General features: G+C 58.8%; 1 protein-coding gene across 1 annotated transcript in view; it reads left to right on the top strand.

Moving 5' to 3' along the window:
• The first annotated feature begins 3,048 nt into the window (after nucleotides 1-3,048).
• The window catches only part of LOC134948370 (U8 snoRNA-decapping enzyme-like), a 31,629-nt gene continuing 10,422 nt past the window's right edge, over nucleotides 3,049-24,255 (top strand). The window contains exon 1 of the mRNA XM_063936303.1: nucleotides 3,049-3,333. Coding sequence (XP_063792373.1) covers nucleotides 3,157-3,333 — 177 coding nt within the window. The 5' untranslated portion in view covers nucleotides 3,049-3,156. The remainder of the gene's footprint in view (nucleotides 3,334-24,255) is intronic.

Raw genomic sequence — 24,255 nt, 5'->3', positions numbered from 1 at the left:
CGCCCCTTCCCGGCGCTCTTCAGTCCCGATAAAATTTAAACTTGAAATGCTGGCGGGGGTACGGAAAACGGTGCCTTCTGCCAGCCCTTAGAAGACCCAGTAACATGCTGCCCAGGACGCTCCCCCCCCCCCCCCCCCAGCGCCCTGCACCCGCAAGTGCCGTTGGTGAAGTGTGTGGGAGCATGGAGCGCAGCGCTACCGCTGCTACCTCGTTACTGAAGTCTTCTGCCGTCTGATCTTCACATACTCATCCGGCTTCTTTCTTCTGGCTTCTGTGAGGGGGGTGACGGCGCGGCTTCGGTGAGAGCATGGGGGGGGGGGGGGGGGGGTCCATTGACACACTCGGTGAGGGCATGGGGGGTCCATTAACCCACTCGGTGAGGGCGTGGGGGGGTCCATTAACCCACTCGGTGAGGGCATGGGGGGGTCATTAACCCACTCGGAGAGGGCATGAAGGGGGGGGTCATTAACCCACTCGGAGAGGGCATGAGGGGGGGGGGGTCATTAACCCACTCGGAGAGGGCATGAGGGGGGGGGGGGTCATTAACCCACTCGGAGAGGGCATGAGGGGGGGGGGGGGTAATTAACCCACTCGGAGAGGGCAGGGGGTAATTAACCCACTCGGAGAGGGCATGAGGGGGGGGGGGTCATTAACCCACTCGGAGAGGGCATGGGGGGGGGGGGTCATTAACCCACTCGGAGAGGGCATGAGGGGGGGCGGGGTAATTAGCCCACTCGGAGAGGGCATGAGGGGGGGGCGGGGTAATTAGCCCACTCGGAGAGGGCATGAGGGGGGGCGGGGTAATTAACACACTCGGAGAGGGCATGAGGGGGGGCGGGTCATTAACACACTCGGAGAGGGCATGAGGGGGGGCGGGTCATTAACACACTCGGAGAGGGCATGAGGGGGGCGGGTCATTAACACACTCGGAGAGGGCATGAGGGGGGGGGGTCATTAACACACTCGGAGAGGGCATGAGGGGGGGGGGGGGTCATTAACACACTCGGAGAGGGCATGAGGGGGGGGGGTCATTAACCCACTCGGAGAGGGCATGAAGGGGGGGGGGGGTCATTAACCCACTCGGAGAGGGCATGAAGGGGGGGGGGGGTCATTAACCCACTCGGAGAGGGCATGAAGGGGGGGGGGTCATTAACCCACTCGGAGAGGGCATGAAGGGGGGGGGGTCATTAACCCACTCAGAGAGGGCATGAAGGGGGGGGGGGGGGTCATTAACCCACTCAGAGAGGGCATGAAGGGGGGGGGGGGTCATTAACCCACTCAGAGAGGGCATGAGGGGGGGGGGGTCATTAACCCACTCAGAGAGGGCATGAGGGGGGGGGGGTCATTAACCCACTCAGAGAGGGCATGAGGGGGGGGGGGGGTCATTAACCCACTCGGAGAGGGCATGAGGGGGGGGGGGGTCATTAACCCACTCGGAGAGGGCATGAGGGGGGGGGGTCATTAACACACTCGGAGAGGGCATGAGGGGGGTTCATTAACACACTCGGAGAGGGCATGAGGGGGGTTCATTAACACACTCGGAGAGGGCATGAGGGGGGTTCATTAACACACTCGGAGAGGGCATGAGGGGGGTTCATTAACACACTCGGAGAGGGCATGAGGGGGGTTCATTAACACACTCGGAGAGGGCATGAGGGGGGTTCATTAACACACTCGGAGAGGGCATGAGGGGGGTTCATTAACACACTCGGAGAGGGCATGAGGGGGGTTCATTAACACACTCGGAGAGGGCATGAGGGGGGTTCATTAACACACTCGGAGAGGGCATGAGGGGGGTTCATTAACACACTCGGAGAGGGCATGAGGGGGGTTCATTAACACACTCGGAGAGGGCATGAGGGGGGTTCATTAACACACTCGGAGAGGGCATGAGGGGGGTCCATTAACACACTCGGAGAGGGCATGAGGGGGGTCCATTAACACACTCGGAGAGGGCATGAGGGGGGTCCATTAACACACTCGGAGAGGGCATGAGGGGGGTTCATTAACACACTCGGAGAGGGCATGAGGGGGGTTCATTAACACACTCGGAGAGGGCATGAGGGGGGTTCATTAACACACTCGGAGAGGGCATGAGGGGGGTTCATTAACACACTCGGAGAGGGCATGAGGGGGGTTCATTAACACACTCGGAGAGGGCATGAGGGGGGTTCATTAACACACTCGGAGAGGGCATGAGGGGGGTTCATTAACACACTCGGAGAGGGCATGAGGGGGGTTCATTAACACACTCGGAGAGGGCATGAGGGGGGTTCATTAACACACTCGGAGAGGGCATGAGGGGGGTTCATTAACACACTCGGAGAGGGCATGAGGGGGGTTCATTAACACACTCGGAGAGGGCATGAGGGGGGTTCATTAACACACTCGGAGAGGGCATGAGGGGGGTTCATTAACACACTCGGAGAGGGCATGGGAGGGGGAGGGTACATTAACCCACTCGGTGAGGGCATGAGGAGTTGGGGGGGGGGGGGGGGGTAATTAACACACGCAGTGCAGGCATGGGGGGTGTCATTAACCCATTCAGTTCAGGCATGGGGAGAAGCTTTAACCCACTCACAGGGCACATTGAGCAGCTCCCATCCATAACACCCGGCCACGATAAGCTAACCCTGGGATAGGTCCGATTGCCAGCCGCCAGTCAAACAAAAAAAAGCATTAAATGAATCTTACTCTCCAGCAGCCTGACGGCAACAAGGTGCTAATCAAGTCCTGTCCTGGGATCCCGCTTACATAAACCAGCGCCGGAGCGCTTCAATACCGCGGCCGCACTGTCCCTCCATTCTGTCACACTGACTGCAGTGCACTGATATTTAAAGTTCCCAGTACCACGCGTACGCGCGCGCGAAGCTTCTTTCGACTCCGCCCCCAGCACCGCCCACTGCCTGACGTGCACTAGGTCCTTTCAGCGAAGACATCCTAGACGCTACCATGCAGTTACACACAGTTGCTGTACGCAGCCTGGCCTGTAGAGGGGTCTGTGTGCATTACAGAGAGGCACCACAGAGCGGTCCCCATGTTACAGCGTGTGACGCGGTATCCGCCTTCTCATTGGCTGCGTCGGCCATGTGACGCCGCGTCTGCAAGTCACCGCGTATGCGCGTGTGTGATTGTCAGTGGAGAGCGCCGGTGTAATGGCTCAGGCGGGGCAATCGAATCGTCCGCAGTCAGAGGATCGGCCGCGTCCCCGCAATGTGTCCCGGGATGAGGCCCTGTATCTGGAGGGCTACAGGCACGCCTGCCATGTCATGCTGTACGCGCCCACTACCGCCAAGCTGTTCGAGCGGGTCCCTATTAGATATGTTGTGCTGGTGAGACTGGGGAGGATGGGAGATGCTCTATTTATCTATCTATCTCTCTAGATAGGAGGGGCTGGCAAGGGGGGGGGGGGGGCACATTAGGCAGGAGGGGCTGGTAACGCTGGGGGGAGGGAGGGAGGAGGCACATGAAAATGGAGGGGCTGGTAACGCTGGGAGGGAGGAGGCACATGAGACAGGAGGGGTTGGTAACGCTGGGGGGGGGGGGAGGAGGCACATGAGACAGGGGTTGGTAACGCTGGGGGGGTGGGAGCACATGAGACAAGAGGGGCTGGTAACGCTGGGGGGGGCACATGAGGCAGGAGGGGCTGGTAACGCTGGGGGGGGGGGCAGGAGGGGCTGGTAACGCTGGGGGGGGGGGGGGCACATGAGACAAGAGGGGCTGGTAACGCTGGGGGGGCACATGAGGCAGGAGGGGCTGGTAACGCTGGGGGGGGGGGCTGGTAACGCTGGGGGGGGGGGGCAGGAGGGGCTGGTAACGCTGGGGGGGGGGGCACATGAGACAGGAGGGGCTGGTAACGCTGGGGGGGGCACATGAGGCAGGAGGGGCTGGTAACGCTGGGGGGGGGGCACATGAGGCAGGAGGGGTTGGTAACGCTGGGGGGGGGGCATATGAGGCAGGAGGGGCTGGTAACGCTGGGGGGGGCGCAGGAGACAGGAGGGGCTGGTAACGCTGAGGTGGGGACATGAGACAGGAGGTGCTGGTAACGCTGGGGGGGGGGGCACATGAGGCAGGAGGGGTTGGTAACGCTGGGGGGGGGGCACATGAGGCAGGAGGGGTTGGTAACGCTGGGGGGGGGCACATGAGGCAGGAGGGGTTGGTAACGCTGGGGGGGGGCACATGAGGCAGGAGGGGCTGGTAACGCTGGGGGGGGGCACAGGAGACAGGAGGGGCTGCTAACGCTGAGGTGGGGACATGAGACAGGAGGGGTTGGTAACGCTGGGGGGGGCACATGAGGCAGGAGGGGCTGGTAACGCTGGGGGGGGGCACATGAGGCAGGAGGGGTTGGTAACGCGGGGGGGGCACATGAGGCAGGAGGGGCTGGTAACGCTGGGGGGGAGTGAGTAGCACATGAAACAGGAGGGGCTGGTAACGCTGGGGGGGGGGAGGAGGCACATGAGACAGGAGGGGCTGGTAACGCTGGGGGGGAGTGAGGAGGCACATGAAACAGGAGGGGCTGGTAACGCTGGGGGGGGGGGGGGGGAGGCACATGAGACAGGAGGGGCTGGTAACGCTGGGGGGGGGGGAGGCACATGAGACAGGAGGGGCTGGTAACGCTGGGGGAGGAGGCACATGAGGCAGGAGGGGTTGGTAACGCGGGGGGGGCACATGAGGCAGGAGGGGCTGGTAACGCTGGGGAGGGCACATGAGACAGGAGGGGTTGGTAACTCTGGGGGGGAACATGAGGCAGGAGGGGCTGGTAACGCTGGGGGGGAGTGAGGAGGCACATGAAACAGGAGGGGCTGGTAACGCTGGGGGGGGGGGGGAGGCACATGAGACAGGAGGGGCTGGTAACGCTGGGGGGGGGGAGGCACATGAGGCAGGAGGGGTTGGTAACGCGAGGGGGGGGGCACATGAGACAGGAGTGGCTGGTAACGCTGGGGGGGGCACATTAGGCAGGAGGGGCTGGTAACGCTGGGGGGGGAGGGAGGAGGCACATGAAACAGGAGGGGCTGGTAACGCTGGGAGGGAGGAGGCACATGAGACAGGAGGGGTTGGTAACGCTGGGGGGGGGGGGGGGAGGCACATGAGACGGGTTGGTAACGCTGGGCGGGTGAGGAGGCACATGAGACAGGGGTTGGTAACGCTGGGGGGGTGGGAGCACATGAGACAGGAGGGGCTGGTAACGCTGGGGGGGGCACATGAGGCAGGAGGGGCTGGTAACGCTGGGGGCACATGAGGCAGGAGGGGCTGGTAACGCTGGGGGGGGGGCACATGAGACAGGAGGGGCTGGTAACGCTGGGGGGGGCACATGAGGCAGGAGGGGCTGGTAACGCTGGGGGGGGCACATGAGGCAGGAGGGGTTGGTAACGCTGGGGGGGGCATATGAGGCAGGAGGGGCTGGTAACGCTGGGGGGGGCACATGAGACGAGGTGCTGGTAACGCTGGGGAGGGCACATGAGACAGGAGGGGTTGGTAACGCTGGGGGGGGGGCACATGAGGCAGGAGGGGCTGGTAACGCTGGGGGGGGGCACATGAGGCAGGAGGGGTTGCTAACGCGGGGGGGGGGGCACATGAGGCAGGAGGGGCTGGTAACGCTGGGGTGGAGTGAGTAGCACATGAAACAGGAGGGGCTGGTAACGCTGGGGGGGGGGGAGGAGGCACATGAGACAGGAGGGGCTGGTAACGCTGGGGGGGAGTGAGGAGGCACATGAAACAGGAAGGGCTGGTAACGCTGGGGGGGGGAGGCACATAAGACAGGAGGGGCTGGTAACGCTGGTGGGGGGAGGAGGCACATGAGGCAGGAGGGGTTGGTAACGTGGGGGGGGGCACATGAGGCAGGAGGGGCTGGTAACGCTGGGGAGGGCACATGAGACAGGAGGGGTTGGTAACGCTGGGGGGGCACATGAGGCAGGAGGGGTTGGTAACGCGGGGGGGGGGGAACATGAGGCAGGAGGGGCTGGTAACGCTGGGGGGGAGTGAGGAGGCACATGAAACAGGAGGGGCTGGTAACGCTGGGGGGGGGGGGGGGGGGAGGCACATGAGACAGGAGGGGCTGGTAACGCTGGGGGAGGGGGAGGAGGCACATGAGACAGGAGGGGCTGGTAACGCTGGGGGGGGGGAGGCACATGAGGCAGGAGGGGCTGGTAACGCTGGGGAGGGCACATGAGACAGGAGGGGTTGGATACGCTGGGGGGGGCACATGAGGCAGGAGGGGCTGGTAACGCGAGGGGGGGCACATGAGGCAGGAGGGGCTGGTAACGCGAGGGGGGGCACATGAGGCAGGAGGGGCTGGTAACGCTGGGGGGGGGGCACATGAGGCAGGAGGGGTTGGTAACGCGGGGGGGGCACATGAGGCAGGAGGGGCTGGTAACGCTGGGGGGGGGGGTCATGTGACGGGGGGCTGGTAAAGCTGGGGGGGGAGTCATGTGACAGGAGGGGCTGGTAAAGCTGGGGGTCATGTGACAGGAGGGGCTGGTAAAGCTGGGGGGGGGGTCATGTGACAGGAGGGGCTGGTAAAGCTGGGGGTCATGTGACAGGAGGGGCTGGTAAAGCTGGGGGGGTCATGTGACAGGAGGGGCTGGTAAAGCTGGGGGGGTTATGTGACATGAGGGCTGGTAACGCTGGGGGGGTCATGTGACAGGAGGGGCTGGTAACGCTGGGGCCACATGAGGCAGGAGGGGCTGGTAACACTGGCGAGGGCACATGTGACAGGAGGAGCTGGTAACGATGGGGGTGGGCACATGTGACAGGAGGGGCTGGTAACGCTTGGGGGGCACGTGACAGGAGGGTCTGCTAACGCTGAGGGGGGGGGGACATGAGACAGGAGGGGCTGGTAACGCTGAGGGGGGGCATGAGACAGGTGGGGCTGGTAACGCTGGGGGGTGTGGGCACATGAGACAGGAGGGGCTGGTAACGCTGGGGGGGGGGGCACATGAGGCAGGAGGGTCTGGTAACGCTGGGGGGGGCACATGAGGCAGGAGGGGCTGGTAACGCTGGGGGGGGGGCACATGAGACAGGAGGGGCTGGTAACGCTGGGGGGGGCACATGAGGCAGGAGGGGCTGGTAACGCTGGGGGGGGCACATGAGGCAGGAGGGGTTGGCAACGCTGGGGGGGGGGGCATATGAGGCAGGAGGGGCTGGTAACGCTGGGGGGGGCACAGGAGACAGGAGGGGCTGGCAACGCTGAGGTGGGGACATGAGACAGGAGGTGCTGGTAACGCTGGGGAGGGCACATGAGGCAGGAGGGGCTGGTAACGCTGGGGGGGGGGCACATGAGGCAGGAGGGGTTGGTAACGCTGGGGGGGGGCACATGAGGCAGGAGGGGCTGGTAACGCTGGGGGGGCACAGGAGACAGGAGGGGCTGCTAACGCTGAGGTGGGGACATGAGACAGGAGGTGCTGGTAACGCTGGGGAGGGCACACGAGACAGGAGGGGTTGGTAACGCTGGGGGGGGGGCACATGAGGCAGGAGGGGCTGGTAACGCTGGGGGGGGGCACATGAGGCTGGAGGGGTTGGTAACGCGGGGGGGGGGCACATGAGGCAGGAGGGGCTGGTAACGCTGGGGGGGGGGAGGAGGCACTTGAGACAGGAGGGGCTGGTATCGCTGGGGGGGAGTGAGGAGGCACATGAAACAGGAGGGGCTGGTAACGCTGGGGGGGGGGGGGGAGGCACTTGAGACAGGAGGGGCTGGTAACGCTGGGGGGGAGTGAGGAGGCACATGAAACAGGAGGGGCTGGTAACGCTGGGGGGGGAGGCACATGAGACAGGAGGGGCTGGTAACGCTGGGGGGGGAGGCACATGAGACAGGAGGGGCTGGTAACGCTGGGGGGGGAGGCACATGAGACAGGAGGGGCTGGTAACGCTGGGGGGGGGGGAGGCACATGAGGCAGGAGGGGTTGGTAACGCGGGGGGGGGGCACATGAGGCAGGAGGTGCTAGTAACGCTGGGGAGGGCACATGAGACAGGAGGGGTTGGTAACGCTGGGGGGGCACATGAGGCAGGAGGGGTTGGTAACGCGGGGGGGGGAACATGAGGCAGGAGGGGCTGGTAACGCTGGGGGGGAGTGAGGAGGCACATGAAACAGGAGGGGCTGGTAACGCTGGGGGGGGAGGAGGCACATGAGACAGGAGGGGCTGGTAACGCTGGGGGGGGGGGGGAGGCACATGAGACAGGAGGGGCTGGTAACGCTGGGGGGGGGGAGGCACATGAGGCAGGAGGGGCTGGTAACGCTGGGGAGGGCACATGAGACAGGAGGGGTTGGTAACGCTGGGGGGGGCACATGAGGCAGGAGGGGCTGGTAACGCGAGGGGGGGCACATGAGGCAGGAGGGGCTGGTAACGCTGGGGGGGGGGCACATGAGGCAGGAGGGGTTGGTAACGTGGGGGGGGCACATGAGGCAGGAGGGGCTGGTAACGCTGGGGGGGGGTCATGTGACAGGAGGGGCTGGTAAAGCTGGGGGGGTCATGTGACAGGAGGGGCTGGTAAAGCTGGGGGGGAGTCATGTGACAGGAGGGGCTGGTAAAGCTGGGGGTCATGTGACAGGAGGGGCTGGTAAAGCTGGGGGGGTCATGTGACAGGAGGGGCTGGTAAAGCTGGGGGGGTTATGTGACATGAGGGCTGGTAACGCTGGGGGGGTCATGTGACAGGAGGGGCTGGTAACGCTGGGGCCACATGAGGCAGGAGGGGCTGGTAACACTGGCGAGGGCACATGTGACAGGAGGAGCTGGTAACGATGGGGGTGGGCACATGTGACAGGAGGGGCTGGTAACGCTGGGGGGGCACGTGACAGGAGGGTCTGCTAACGCTGAGGGGGGGGGGACATGAGACAGGAGGGGCTGGTAACGCTGAGGGGGGGCATGAAACAGGTGGGGCTGGTAACGCTGGGGGGGGGTGGGCACATGAGACAGGAGGGGCTGGTAACGCTGGGGGGGGGGCACATGAGGCAGGAGGGGCTGGTAACGCTGGGGGGGGGACATGAGGCAGGAGGGGCTGGTAACGCTGAAGGGGGCACATGAGGCAGGAGGGGCTGGTAACGCTGGGGGGGGGACATGAGGCAGGAGGGGCTGGTAACGCTGAAGGGGGCACATGAGGCAGGAGGGGCTGGTAACGCTGGGGGGGGGGAGGCACATGAGGCAGGAGGGGCTGGTAACGCTGGGGAGGGCACATGAGACAGGAGGGGTTGGATACGCTGGGGGGGGCACATGAGGCAGGAGGGGCTGGTAACGCGAGGGGGGGCACATGAGGCAGGAGGGGCTGGTAACGCGAGGGGGGGCACATGAGGCAGGAGGGGCTGGTAACGCTGGGGGGGGGCACATGAGGCAGGAGGGGTTGGTAACGCGGGGGGGGCACATGAGGCAGGAGGGGCTGGTAACGCTGGGGGGGGGGTCATGTGACGGGGGGCTGGTAAAGCTGGGGGGGGAGTCATGTGACAGGAGGGGCTGGTAAAGCTGGGGGTCATGTGACAGGAGGGGCTGGTAAAGCTGGGGGGGGGGTCATGTGACAGGAGGGGCTGGTAAAGCTGGGGGTCATGTGACAGGAGGGGCTGGTAAAGCTGGGGGGGTCATGTGACAGGAGGGGCTGGTAAAGCTGGGGGGGTTATGTGACATGAGGGCTGGTAACGCTGGGGGGGTCATGTGACAGGAGGGGCTGGTAACGCTGGGGCCACATGAGGCAGGAGGGGCTGGTAACACTGGCGAGGGCACATGTGACAGGAGGAGCTGGTAACGATGGGGGTGGGCACATGTGACAGGAGGGGCTGGTAACGCTTGGGGGGCACGTGACAGGAGGGTCTGCTAACGCTGAGGGGGGGGGACATGAGACAGGAGGGGCTGGTAACGCTGAGGGGGGGCATGAGACAGGTGGGGCTGGTAACGCTGGGGGGTGTGGGCACATGAGACAGGAGGGGCTGGTAACGCTGGGGGGGGGGGCACATGAGGCAGGAGGGTCTGGTAACGCTGGGGGGGGCACATGAGGCAGGAGGGGCTGGTAACGCTGGGGGGGGGGCACATGAGACAGGAGGGGCTGGTAACGCTGGGGGGGGCACATGAGGCAGGAGGGGCTGGTAACGCTGGGGGGGGCACATGAGGCAGGAGGGGTTGGCAACGCTGGGGGGGGGGGCATATGAGGCAGGAGGGGCTGGTAACGCTGGGGGGGGCACAGGAGACAGGAGGGGCTGGCAACGCTGAGGTGGGGACATGAGACAGGAGGTGCTGGTAACGCTGGGGAGGGCACATGAGGCAGGAGGGGCTGGTAACGCTGGGGGGGGGGCACATGAGGCAGGAGGGGTTGGTAACGCTGGGGGGGGGCACATGAGGCAGGAGGGGCTGGTAACGCTGGGGGGGCACAGGAGACAGGAGGGGCTGCTAACGCTGAGGTGGGGACATGAGACAGGAGGTGCTGGTAACGCTGGGGAGGGCACACGAGACAGGAGGGGTTGGTAACGCTGGGGGGGGGGCACATGAGGCAGGAGGGGCTGGTAACGCTGGGGGGGGGCACATGAGGCTGGAGGGGTTGGTAACGCGGGGGGGGGGCACATGAGGCAGGAGGGGCTGGTAACGCTGGGGGGGGGGAGGAGGCACTTGAGACAGGAGGGGCTGGTATCGCTGGGGGGGAGTGAGGAGGCACATGAAACAGGAGGGGCTGGTAACGCTGGGGGGGGGGGGGGAGGCACTTGAGACAGGAGGGGCTGGTAACGCTGGGGGGGAGTGAGGAGGCACATGAAACAGGAGGGGCTGGTAACGCTGGGGGGGGAGGCACATGAGACAGGAGGGGCTGGTAACGCTGGGGGGGGAGGCACATGAGACAGGAGGGGCTGGTAACGCTGGGGGGGGAGGCACATGAGACAGGAGGGGCTGGTAACGCTGGGGGGGGGGGAGGCACATGAGGCAGGAGGGGTTGGTAACGCGGGGGGGGGGGCACATGAGGCAGGAGGTGCTAGTAACGCTGGGGAGGGCACATGAGACAGGAGGGGTTGGTAACGCTGGGGGGGCACATGAGGCAGGAGGGGTTGGTAACGCGGGGGGGGGGAACATGAGGCAGGAGGGGCTGGTAACGCTGGGGGGGAGTGAGGAGGCACATGAAACAGGAGGGGCTGGTAACGCTGGGGGGGGAGGAGGCACATGAGACAGGAGGGGCTGGTAACGCTGGGGGGGGGGGGGGAGGCACATGAGACAGGAGGGGCTGGTAACGCTGGGGGGGGGGAGGCACATGAGGCAGGAGGGGCTGGTAACGCTGGGGAGGGCACATGAGACAGGAGGGGTTGGTAACGCTGGGGGGGGCACATGAGGCAGGAGGGGCTGGTAACGCGAGGGGGGGCACATGAGGCAGGAGGGGCTGGTAACGCTGGGGGGGGGGCACATGAGGCAGGAGGGGTTGGTAACGTGGGGGGGGGCACATGAGGCAGGAGGGGCTGGTAACGCTGGGGGGGGGTCATGTGACAGGAGGGGCTGGTAAAGCTGGGGGGGTCATGTGACAGGAGGGGCTGGTAAAGCTGGGGGGGAGTCATGTGACAGGAGGGGCTGGTAAAGCTGGGGGTCATGTGACAGGAGGGGCTGGTAAAGCTGGGGGGGTCATGTGACAGGAGGGGCTGGTAAAGCTGGGGGGGTTATGTGACATGAGGGCTGGTAACGCTGGGGGGGTCATGTGACAGGAGGGGCTGGTAACGCTGGGGCCACATGAGGCAGGAGGGGCTGGTAACACTGGCGAGGGCACATGTGACAGGAGGAGCTGGTAACGATGGGGGTGGGCACATGTGACAGGAGGGGCTGGTAACGCTGGGGGGGCACGTGACAGGAGGGTCTGCTAACGCTGAGGGGGGGGGGACATGAGACAGGAGGGGCTGGTAACGCTGAGGGGGGGCATGAAACAGGTGGGGCTGGTAACGCTGGGGGGGGGTGGGCACATGAGACAGGAGGGGCTGGTAACGCTGGGGGGGGGGCACATGAGGCAGGAGGGGCTGGTAACGCTGGGGGGGGGACATGAGGCAGGAGGGGCTGGTAACGCTGAAGGGGGCACATGAGGCAGGAGGGGCTGGTAACGCTGGGGGGGGGGCCATGAGGCAGGAGGGGCTGGTAACGCTGGGGGGGGGCACATGAGGCAGGAGGGGTTGGTAACGCTGGGGGGGGGGGGGGCACATGAGGCAGGAGGGGCTGGTAACGCTGGGGAGGGCACATGAGACAGGAGGGGTTGGTAACGCTGGGGGGGGGCACATGAGGCAGGAGGGGCTGGTAACGCGAGGGGGGGCACATGAGGCAGGAGGGGCTGGTAACGCTGGGGGGGGGCACATGGGGCAGGAGGGGTTGGTAACGCGGGGGGGGGGGGCACATGAGGCAGGAGGGGCTGGTAACGCTGGGGGGGGTCATGTGACAGGAGGGGCTGGTAAAGCTGGGGGGGTCATGTGACAGGAGGGGCTGGTAAAGCTGGGGGGGGGAGTCATGTGACAGGAGGGGCTGGTAAAGCTGGGGGGGGGGAGTCATGTGACAGGAGGGGCTGGTAAAGCTGGGGGTCATGTGACAGGAGGGGCTGGTAAAGCTGGGGGGGGGGTCATGTGACAGGAGGGGCTGGTAAAGCTGGGGGTCATGTGACAGGAGCGGCTGGTAAAGCTGGGGGGGTCATGTGACAGGAGGGGCTGGTAAAGCTGGGGGGGTTATGTGACATGAGGGCTGGTAACGCTGGGTGGGACATGTGACAGGAGGGGCTTGTAACGCTGGGGCCACATGAGGCAGGAGGGGCTGGTAACACTGGCGAGGGCACATGTGACAGGTGGAGCTGGTAACGATGGGGGGGCACGTGACAGGAGGGTCTGCTAACGCTGAGGGGGGGGGACATGAGACAGGAGGGGCTGGTAACGCTGGGGGGGCACGTGACAGGAGGGTCTGCTAACGCTGAGGGGGGGGGGACATGAGACAGGAGGGGCTGGTAACGCTGAGGGGGGGCATGAGACAGGTGGGGCTGGTAACGCTGGGGGGTGTGGGCACATGAGACAGGAGGGGCTGGTAACGCCGGGGGGGGGGCACATGAGGCAGGAGGGGCTGGTAACGCTGGGGGGGGGGACATGAGGCAGGAGGGGCTGGTAACGCTGAAGGGGGCACATGAGGCAGGAGGGGCTGGTAACGCTGGGGGGGGCCCATGAGGCAGGAGGGGCTGGTAACGCTGGGGGTGTGGCTCATGAGGCAGGAGGGGTTGGTAACGCTGGGGGGGGGGGGCACATGAGGCAGGAGGGGTTGGTAACGCTGAAGGGGGCACATGAGGCAGGAGGGGCTGGTAACGCTGGGGGGGGGCACATGAGGCAGGAGGGGTTGGTAACGCTGAAGGGGGCACATGAGGCTGGAGGGGCTGGTAACGCTGGGGGGGGGCACATGAGACAGGAGGGGCTGGTAACGCTGGGGAGGAGGCACATGAGGCAGGAGGGGCTGCTAACGCGGGGGGGGGGGGGGGCACATGAGGCAGGAGGGGTTGGTAACGCTGTGGGGGGGGGCACATGAGGCAGGAGGGGCTGGTAACGCTGTGGGGGGGCACATGAGGCAGGAGGAGCTGGTAACGCGGGGGGGCACATGAGGCAGGTGGGGCTGGTAACGCTGGGGGGGGGGCACATGAGGCAGGTGGGGCTGGTAACGCTGGGGAGGGGACATGAGGCAGTAGGGGCTGGTAACGCTGGGGGGGCACATGAGGCATGAGGGGCTGGTAACGCTGGGGGGGGGGCACATGAGGCAGGAGGGGCTGGTAACGCTGAAGGGGGCACATGAGGCAGGAGGGGACGGTAACGCTGGGGAGGGGACATGAAGCAGGAGGGGCTGGTAACGCTGGGGAGGGGACATGAAGCAGGAGGGGCTGGTAACGCTGGGGGGGGGGCACATGAGGCAGGAGGGGCTGGTAACGCTGGGGTGGGGGCACATGAGGCAGGAGGGGCTGGTAACATGTGGGGTGGGGGGGGGGCACATGAGACAGGAGGTGCTGGTAACGCTGGGGGGGGCACATGAGGCAGGAGGGGCTGGTAACACTGGAGATGAGAGGCATGCGGTGTTTGATTATGAGCACTTTCCTATATAGATATAGACATATATGTATATTATGCTGGAGAGACTGTTGAACTTCACAGCTGCTGTTCTGGTGGCACTGCATATCACTGGGGGAAGAAGATGTAAAACCGCTTCCATGGTATAGTAGCCTAATTCCATATTTGGGAAACTGTTTCTCTGTGGAATTTGGCATTGAGGGGGAAATATATGAAATCTTAGAGACTTAAATAAGATTTTACTTACCGGTAAATTTATTTCTCGTAGTCCGTAGTGGATGCTGGGGACTCCGTAAGGACCATGGGGAATAGACGGGCTCCGCAGGAAACATGGGCACTTTAAGAAAGAATTTAGATTCTGGTGTGCTCTGGCTCCTCCCTCTATGTCCCTCCTCCAGACCTCAGTTAAGGAAACTGTGCCCGGAAGAGCTGACAATACAAGGAAAGGATTTTGGAATCCAGGGTAAGACTCATACCAGCCACACCAATCACACCGTACAACTTGTGATAAACTTACCCAGTTAACAGTATGAATAACAACAGAGCATCAGATAACCCTGATGCAACCATAACATAACCCTTATTTAAGCAATAACTATGTACAAGTATTGCAGAAGAAGTCCGCACTTGGGACGGGCGCCCAGCATCCACTACGGACTACGAGAAATAGATTTACTGGTAAGTAAAATCTTATTTTCTCTAACGTCCTAGTGGATGCTGGGGACTCCGTAAGGACCATGGGGATTATACCAAAGCTCCCAAATGGGCGGGAGAGTGCGGATGACTCTGCAGCACCGAATGAGCAAACACAAGGTCCTCCTCAGCCAGGGTATCAAACTTGTAGAATTTTGCAAAAGTGTTTGAACCTGACCAAGTAACCGCTCGGCAAAGCTGTAATGCCGAGACCCCTCGGGCAGCCGCCCAAGAAGAGCCCACCTTCCTTGTGGAGTGGGCTTTTACTGATTTTGGAAGCGGCAATCCAGCCACAGAATGAGCCTGCTGAATCGTGTTACAGATCCAGCGAGCAATAGTTTGCTTTGAAGCAGGAGCACCCAGCTTGTTGGATGCATACAGGATAAACAGCGACTCAGTTTTCCTGACTCCAGCCGTTCTGGCTACATAAACCTTCAAAGCCCTGACTACATCCAGTAACTCGGAATCCTCCAAGTCACGAGTAGCCACAGGCACCACAATAGGTTGGTTCATATGAAAAGATGACACCACATTTTGCAGAAATTGCGGACGAGTCCGCAATCCTGCCCTGTCCATATGGAAAACCAAATAGGGGCTTTTATGTGACAAAGCCGCCAATTCTGACACACGCCTAGCTGAAGCCAAGGCTAATAGCATGACCACCGTCCACATGAGATATTTTAACACCACGGTTTTAAGTGGCTCAAACCAGTGTGATTTCAGGAAACTCAACACCACGTAAATATCCCAAGGTGCCACTGGAGGCACAAACGGGGGCTGAATATGCAGCCCTCCCTTTACAGACGTCTGAACTTCAGGTAGAGAAGCTAGATCTCTTTGAAAGAAAATGGATAGGGCCGAAATCTGGATCTTAATGGACCCCAATTTTAGGCCCCACTGGAATTCCTCTGTAGGGGCATTCCTGGCCTCACACCAAGCAACATATTTTCGCCGTATACGGTGATAATGTTTAGCCGTCACGTCCTACCTAGCCTTTATTAGCGTAGGAATAACCTCATCCGGAATCCCTTTTCCTACTAGGATCCGGCGTTCAACCACCATGCCGTCAAACGCAGCCGCTGTAAGTCTTGGAACAGACAAGGTCCCTGCTGCAACAGATCCTGCCTTAAAGGCAGAGGCCATGGGTCCTCTGTGAGCATTTCTTGCAGCTCTGGATACCAAGTCCTTCTTGGCCAATCCGGAACAATGAGTATTGTTCTCACTCCTCATTTTCTTATGATTCTCAGCACCTTGGGTATGAGAGGAAGAGGAGGAAACACATAAACCGACTGGAACATCCACGGTGTCACCAGTGCGTCTACAGCTATCGCCTGAGGGTCTCTTGACCTGACGCAATACCTCTGTAGCTTTTTGTTGAGTCCGGATGCCATCATATCCACCTGTGGCAGTTCCCACCGACCTACAATCTGCGCGAAGACTTCTTGATGAAGTCCCCACTCTCCCGGGTGGAGGTCGTGCCTGCTGAGGAAGTCTGCTTCCCAGTTGTCCACTCCCGGAATGAACACTGTTGACAGTACTCGTACGTGATTCTCCGCCCATCGAAGAATTCTGGTGGCTTCCGCCATCGCCACCCTGCTCCTTGTGCCGCCTTGGCGGTTTACATGAGCCACTGCGGTGATGTTGTCTGATTGAATCAGCACCGATTGGTTGTGAAGCAGGGTCTCCGCTTGACTTAGGGCGTTGTATATAGCCCTTAGTTCCAGAATATTGATGTGAAGGCAAGTCTCCTGACTTGACCACAGCCCTTGGAAACTTCTTCCCTGAGTGACTGCCCCCCACCCTCGGAGGCTTGCATCCGTGGTCACCAGGACCCAGTCCTGAATGCCGAACCTGCGGCCCTCGAGAAGGTGAGTACTCTGCAACCACCACAGAAGAGACACCCTGTCCCTGGGGGATAGGGAGATCAGCCGAGGCATCTGTAGATGCGATCCGGACCACTTGTCCAACAGATCCCATTGAAAAGGTCCTCGCATGGAAACTGCCGAACGGAATGGCATCGTATGACGCCACCATCTTTCCCAGGACTCGCGTGCATTGATGCACCGACACCTGTTTTGGTTTTAAGAGGCCTCTGACCAGAGTCACGAGCTCCTGAGCCTTCTCCGCCGGGAGAAAAACCTTCTTCTGGTCTGTGTCCAGAATCATGCCCAGGAAGGGCAGACGCGTCGTAGGAATCAGCTGCGACTTTGGAATATTCAGAATCCAGCCGTGCTGTTGCAACACTTCCCGAGAGGGTGCTACGCTGATCAGCAACTGCTCTCTAGACCTCGCCTTTATGAGGAGATCGTCCAAGTATTGGATAATTGTGACTCCTTGCTTTCGCAGAAGCACCATCATTTCTGCCATTACCTTGGTAAATATTCTCGGTGCCGTGGAGAGACCAAACGGCAACGTCTGGAATGGGTAATGACAATCCTGTACCACAAATCTGAGGTACGCCTGATGAGGTGGATAAATGGGGACATAAAGGTATGCATCCTTTATGTCCAGAGACACCATAAAATCCCCCCTTCCAGGCTTGCGATGACCGCTCTGAGCAATTCCATCTTGAACTTGAACCTTTTCAGGTATATGTTCAGGGATTTTAAATTCAATATGGGTCTGACCGAACCGTCCGGTTTCGGTACTACAACCATGGTCGAATAATAACCCTTTCCTTGTTGAAGGAGGGGAACCTTGACCACCACCTGCTGAAGATACAATTTGTGAATTGCAGTTAACACTGTTTCCCTCTCGTGGGGGGAAGCTGGCAGGGCCGTCGGTGAGGAGGCATCTTCTCAAAGTCCAGCTTGCATCCCTGAAACACAATATCTATTGCCCAGGGATCTAACAGGGAGTGAACCCACTTGTGGCTGAACTTACGCAGGCGTGCCCCCACCGGGCCTAGCTCCGGCTGTGGAGCCCCAGCGACATGCGGTTGATTTTTGTAGAGGCCGGGGAGGATTTCTGTTCCTGGGACCTAGCTGTGTTGTGCAGCTTCTTTCCTCTGCCCCCGCCTCTGGCAAGAAAGGACGCACCTCGGACTTTCTTGTTTCTGAGTTCTAAAGGCTGCATTTGATTTTGTCGTGCTTTCCTAGGCTGTGCAGGAATATAAGGCAACATATCAGAATTACCAGCTATAGCTGTGGAGACCAGGTCCGAGAACCCTTCTCCACACAATCCTCAGCCTTCCATATGCCTCTTAAGTCTGCATCATCTGTCCATTGCATATTCTGTCAGGTTTTAAGACTCTGTGATAGTGTAGGACCTGCATGAAGGTGGGGTACCTTGAAAATCGGTATGCAGGCTTCTGTGCATTGGCCAATCCACCAACTAAACCCCCATCATTTATTTATTGAATTGTTGAGGATAAGTGAGTTTACTTTGGTGAGTGCTGGGTTCTTTGTTTGTATTTATTAGAGCGATGTGGTCATGGGCTACATGCACCCCGCCCTGTGAGTGGTAAGTACAGCTGTGTACCCCGCTTTTGTGGTGGAGAGTGCTGTGTTACATGCACCCCACCCTGTGAGTGGTAAGTGCATAGCTGTGCCCCACTTCTGATGTGGCGAGTGCTGTGGTTTTTTCTCTGTGTGTGTGTGTGTGTGTGTGTGTGTGTGTGTGTATATATATATATATATATATATCTATATATCTTAAGACAGCCTCTTTTATATATCGTAAGGATACTGCCTGAGAATTCTTTGTGGGAAACTGCAGTCTCTTGTCTGGAGATTCCCGCTCTTTTTCCTCATGAGAGGAGGGAAATTTACCTCAGCTTTCTTCCCCTTAAACATGTGTACCCTTGTGTCAGGGACAGATGAGTCATCAGTGATATGCAAAACATCTTTTATTACAATAATCATATATTGAATACTTTTCTGCCAATTTGGCTGTAACTTTGCATTATCGTAGTCGACACTGGAGTCAATCTCCATGTCGACATCAGTGTTTATTATTTTGGATAGTGAGCATTGAGAGACACTGAAGGTCTCTGCGACAGAGGGACAGACATGTGTAGATTTCCTGTCTGTTCTCTAATCTTTTGTGCAATAAATTCACCTTAGCACTTAATTACACATATCCAACAGGTGTCGGCGTTGTCGACGGAGACACCCTCACACACACATTTGCTCTATCTCCTCCTTAGGGGAGCCTTTTACCTCAGACATGTCGACACACACGTACCGACACACCACACACACAGGGGATGCTCTATTTCTCTGACGTCCTAGTGGATGCTGGGAACTCCGTAAGGACCATGGGGAATAGCGGCTCCGCAGGAGACTGGGCACAACTAAAGAAAGCTTTAGGACTACCTGGTGTGCACTGGCTCCTCCCACTATGACCCTCCTCCAGACCTCAGTTAGAATCTTGTGCCTGGCTGAGCTGGATGCACACTAGGGGCTCTCCTGAGCTCCTAGAGAGAAAGTATATTTTAGGTTTTTTATTTTACAGTGAGATCTGCTGGCAACAGACTCACTGCAGCGAGGGACTAAGGGGAGAAGAAGCGAACCTACCTAACTGGTAGCTTGGGCTTCTTAGGCTACTGGACACCATTGGCTCCAGAGGGATCGACCGCATGGAACCGGCCATTGATGTTCGGTCCCGGAGCCGCGCCGCCGGCCCCCTTACAGAGCCAGAAGCAAGAAGTGTTCCGGAAAATCGGCGGCAGAAGACGTCAGTCTTCACCAAGGTAGCGCACAGCACTGCAGCTGTGCGCCATTGCTCCTCATGCACACCTCACACTCCGGTCACTGATGGGTGCAGGGCGCTGGGGGGGGGGGGGCCTGAGCAGCAATATAAACACCTTGCCTTGCAAAATCATCACAATATATAGCCCCAGAGGCTATATATGTGATAAATACCCCTGCCAGAATCCATAAAAAAGCGGGAGAAAAGTCAGCGAAAAAGGGGCGGAGCTATCTCCCTCAGCACACTGGCGCCATTTTCTCTTCACAGTGCAGCTGGAAGACAGCTCCCCAGGCTCTCCCCTGTAGTTTTCAGGCTCAAAGGGTTAAAAAGAGAGGGGGGGCACTAAATTTAGGCGCAATATTGTTTATGCAAGCAGCTATTGGGGAAAATTCACTCAGTTATAGTGTTAATCCCTACATTATATAGCGCTCTGGTGTGTGCTGGCATACTCTCTCTCTGTCTCCCCAAAGGGCTTTGTGGGGTCCTGTCCTCAGTCAGAGCATTCCCTGTGTGTGTGCGGTGTGTCGGTACGGCTGTGTCGACATGTTTGATGAGGAGGCTTATGTGGAGGCGGAGCAGATGCCGATAAATGTGATGTCGCCCCCTGTGGGGCCGACACCAGAGTGGATAGATAGGTGGAAGGTATTAACCGACAGTGTCAACTCCTTACATAAAAGGCTGGATGACGTAACAGCTGTGGGACAGCCCGCACCTGCCCAGGCGTCTCAAAGGCCATCAGGGGCTCAAAAACGCCCGCTCCCTCAGATGGCAGACACAGATGTCGCCACGGAGTCTGACTCCAGTGTCGACAAGGTTGAGACATATACACAATCCACTAGGAACATCCGTTGTATGATCCCGGCCATAAAAAAATGTGTTACACATTTCTGACATTAACCCAAGTACCACTATAAAAGGGTTTTATGTTTGGGGAGAAAAAGCAGGCAGTGTTTTGTTCCCCCATCTGATGAGTGAATGAAGTGTGTGAAAAAGCGTGGGTTCCCCCGATAAGAAACTGGTAATTTCTAAAAAGTTACAGATGGCGTACCCTTTCCCGCCAGAGGATAGGTTACGCTGGGAGATATCCCCTAGGGTGGATAAGGCGCTCACACGTTTGTCAAAAAAGGTGGCACTGCCGTCTTAGGATACGGCCACTTTGAAGGTACCTGTTGAAAAAAAGCAGGAGGCTATCCTGAAGTCTGTATTTACACACTCAGGTACTAGACTGAGACCTGCAATTGCCTCAGCATGGATAGTGCTGCTGCAGCGTGGTCTGTGACCCTGTCAGACAGGGATACTATTTTGCTAACATAAGAGCATATTAAAGACGTCGTCTTATATATGAGGGATGCACAGAGGGATATTTTGCCGGCTGGCATCCAGAATTAATGCAATGTCCATTCTGCCAGGAGGGTATTAGAGACCCGGCACTGGACAGGTGATGCTGACTTTAAAAGGCACATAGAGATTCTGCCTTATAAGGGTGAGGAATTGTTTGGGGATGGTCTCTGGGGCCTCGTATCCACAGCAACAGCTGGGAAGAAAATTTTTTACCTCAGGTTTCCTCACAGCCTAAGGGGCCCTACACACTCGGCGATGCGCCGCCGAGGTGCCCGACGGCCGACGAGCAACCCGGCGGCGGGGGGGCAGTCACCCGGCTCCATAGACGTGCAGGCAAATATGGACGATCTCGTCCATATTGGCAACATGCACAGCCGACATGTCACCAGCGATGAACGAGCGCGGGGCCGCGCATCGTTCATCGCTGGTGACTCCACACTGCACGATATGAACGTTATCTCGTTCATTAATGAACGAGATCGTTCATATCGTGCAGTGATATCGGCATGTGTGTAGGGCCTATAAGAAAGCACTGTATTATCAGGTACAGTCCTTTCGGCTTCAGAAAAGCAAGCGGGTCAAAGGCGCTTCCTTTCTGCACAGAGACAAGGGAAGAGGGAAAAAGCTGCACCAGTCAGCCAGTTCCCAGGATCAAAATTCTTCCCCCGCTTCCTCTGAGTCCACCGCATGACGCGGGGGCTCCACAGGTGTAGCCAGGTGCGGTGGGGGCGCGTCTCGAGAACTTCAGCGTCCAGTGGGCTCGCTCACAGGTGGATCCCTGGGTTCTGCATGTAGTATCACAGGGATACAAGCTGGAGTTCGAGGCGACTCCCTCTCGCCGTTACCTCAAATCAGCAAGCTGTACTTCCAGCAGGTGAAAATCAAGGTACCCCTCCTTCAACAAGGCCGGGGTTACTATTCCACAATGTTGTGGTACTGAAACCAGACGGTTCGGTGTAACCCATTCTAACATTGAAATCCTTGAACACTTATATACGAAGGTTCAAGTTAAAAATGAAATCGCTCAGGGCGGTTATTGCAAGCCTGGACGAGGGAGATTACATGGTATCTCGGGGCATCAAGGATGCTTACCTGCATGTCCCCATTTACCATCCTCACCAGGAGTACCTCAGTTTTGTGGTACAGGTTTGTCATTACCAATTCCAGACGTTGCCGTTCGGTCTGTCCACGGCACCGAGAGTATTTACCAAGGTAATGGCCGAAATGATGATACTCCTTCGAAAAAAGGGAGTTTTTAATTATCCCGTACTTGTACGATCTCCTGATAAAGGCGAGGTTCAAGGAGCAGTTATTGGTCGGGGTAGCAAAGTGCTACAACATCACAGCTGGTTCCTACGACACGTCTACTGTTCCTGGGGATGGTTCTGGACACAGACCAGAAAACAGTGTTTCTCCCGGAGGAGAAAGCCGAGGAGCTGTCATCTCTAGTCAGAGGCCTCCTGAAACCAAAACAGGTGTCGGTGCATCACTGCACGCGAGTCCTGGGAAAAATGGTAGCTTCCTACGAAGCAATGCCATTCGGCAGGTTCCATGAAAGAGCTTTTCAGTGGGACCTGTTGGACAAGTGGTCCGGATCGCATCTTCAGATGCATCGGCTGATAACCCTGTCTCCAAGGACCAGGGTATCTCTGCCGTGGGGACTGCAGGGTGCTCATCTTCGAGAGGGCCGCAGATTCGGCATACAGGACTGGGTTCTGGTGACCACGGATGCCAGCCTTCGAGGCTGGGGGACAGTCACACAGGGAAAACACTTCCAGGGACTATGGTCAAATCAGGAGATTTCCCTACACATAAACATTCTGGAACTGAGGGCCATTTACAATGCCCTAAGTCAAGCAAGACCCCTGCTTCGAAACCAGCCGGTACTGATTCAGTCAGACAACATCACGGCAATCGCCCATGTAAACCAACAGGGCGGCACAAGAAGCAGGATGGCGATGGCAGAAGCCACAAGGATTCTCCGATGGGCGGAAAATCATGTGTTAGCACTGTCAGCAGTGTTCATTCCCGGAGTGGACAACTGGGAAGCAGATTTTCTCAGCAGACACGACCTCCACCCGGGAGAGTGGGGACTTCATCCAGAAGTCTTCCAAATGATTGTACACCATTGGGAAAGGCCACAGGTGGACATGATGGCGTCCCGCCTCAACAAAAAGCTAAAAAGATATTGCGCCAGGTCAAGGGACCTTCAGGCGATAGCTGTGGACGCTCTGGTAACACCGTGGGTGTACCAGTCGGTGTATTTGTTCCCTCCTCTGCCTCTCATACCCAAGGTACTGAGAATAATAAGAAGGAGAGGAGTAAGAACTATACTCGTGGTTCCGGATTGGCCAAGAAGAGCTTGGTACCCAGAACTTCAAGAAATGATCTCAGAGGACCCATGGCCTCTGCCGCTCAGACAGGACCTGCTGCAGCAGGGGCCCTGTCTGTTCCAAGACTTACCGCGGCTGCGTTTGACGGCATGGCGGTTGAACACCGGATCCTAAAGGAAAAAGGCATTCCGGAGGAAGTCATTCCTACGCTGATTAAGGCTAGGAAAGATGTGACCGCAAAACATTATCACCGCATATGGCGAAAATATGTTGCTTGGTGTGAGGCCAGGAAGGCCCCAACAGAAGAATTTCAACTGGGTCGATTTCTGCACTTCCTACAGTCAGGAGCGACTATGGGCCTAAAATTGTCTTCCATTAAGGTCCAGATTTCGGCTCTGTACATTTTCTTCCAAAAAGAACTGGCTTCACTGCCTGAAGTTCAGACTTTTGTTAAGGGAGTGCTGCATATTCAGCCTCTTTTTGTGTCTCCAGTGGCACCTTGGGATCTCAACGTGGTGTTGAGTTTCCTAAAGTCACATTGGTTCGAGCCACTTAAGACCGCGGATCTAAAATATCTCACGAGGAAAGTGGTCATGCTTTTGGCCTTGGCTTCGGCCAGGCGTGTGTCAAAATTGGCGGCTTTGTCATGTAAAAGCCCTTATCTGATTTTCCATATGGATAGGGCAGAATTGAGGACTCATCCCCAGTTTCTCCCTAAGGTGGTATCAGCGTTCCACTTGAGCCAACCTATTGTAGTGCCTGCGGCTACTAGGGACTTGGAGGATTCCAAGTTACTGGACGTAGTCAGGGCCTTGAAAATTTAAGGTTTCCAGGACGGCTGGAGTCAGGAAAACTGACTCGCTATTTATCCTGTATGCACCCAACAAGCTGGGTGCTCCTGCTTCAAAGCAGACGATTGCTCGCTGGATTTGTAGCACAATTCAGCTTGCGCATTCTGCGGCTGGACTGCCGCATCCTAAATCTGTAGAAGCCCATTCCACGAGGAAGGTGGGCTCTTCTTGGGCGGCTGCCCGAGGGGTCTCGGCTTAACAACTTTGCCGAGCTGCTACTTGGTCAGGGTCAAACACGTTTGCAAAATTCTTAAAAATTTGATACCCTGGCTGAGGAGGACCTTGAGTTCTCTCATTCGGTGCTGCAGAGTCATCCGCACTCTCCCGCCC

The sequence above is a fragment of the Pseudophryne corroboree genome, chromosome 8, assembly GCF_028390025.1.
Source record: "Pseudophryne corroboree isolate aPseCor3 chromosome 8, aPseCor3.hap2, whole genome shotgun sequence".
Classification (NCBI taxonomy): Eukaryota; Metazoa; Chordata; class Amphibia; order Anura; family Myobatrachidae; genus Pseudophryne; species Pseudophryne corroboree.
The sequence above is the reverse complement of the archived record's forward strand: the minus strand, read 5'-3'. Positions and strand labels throughout refer to the sequence as shown.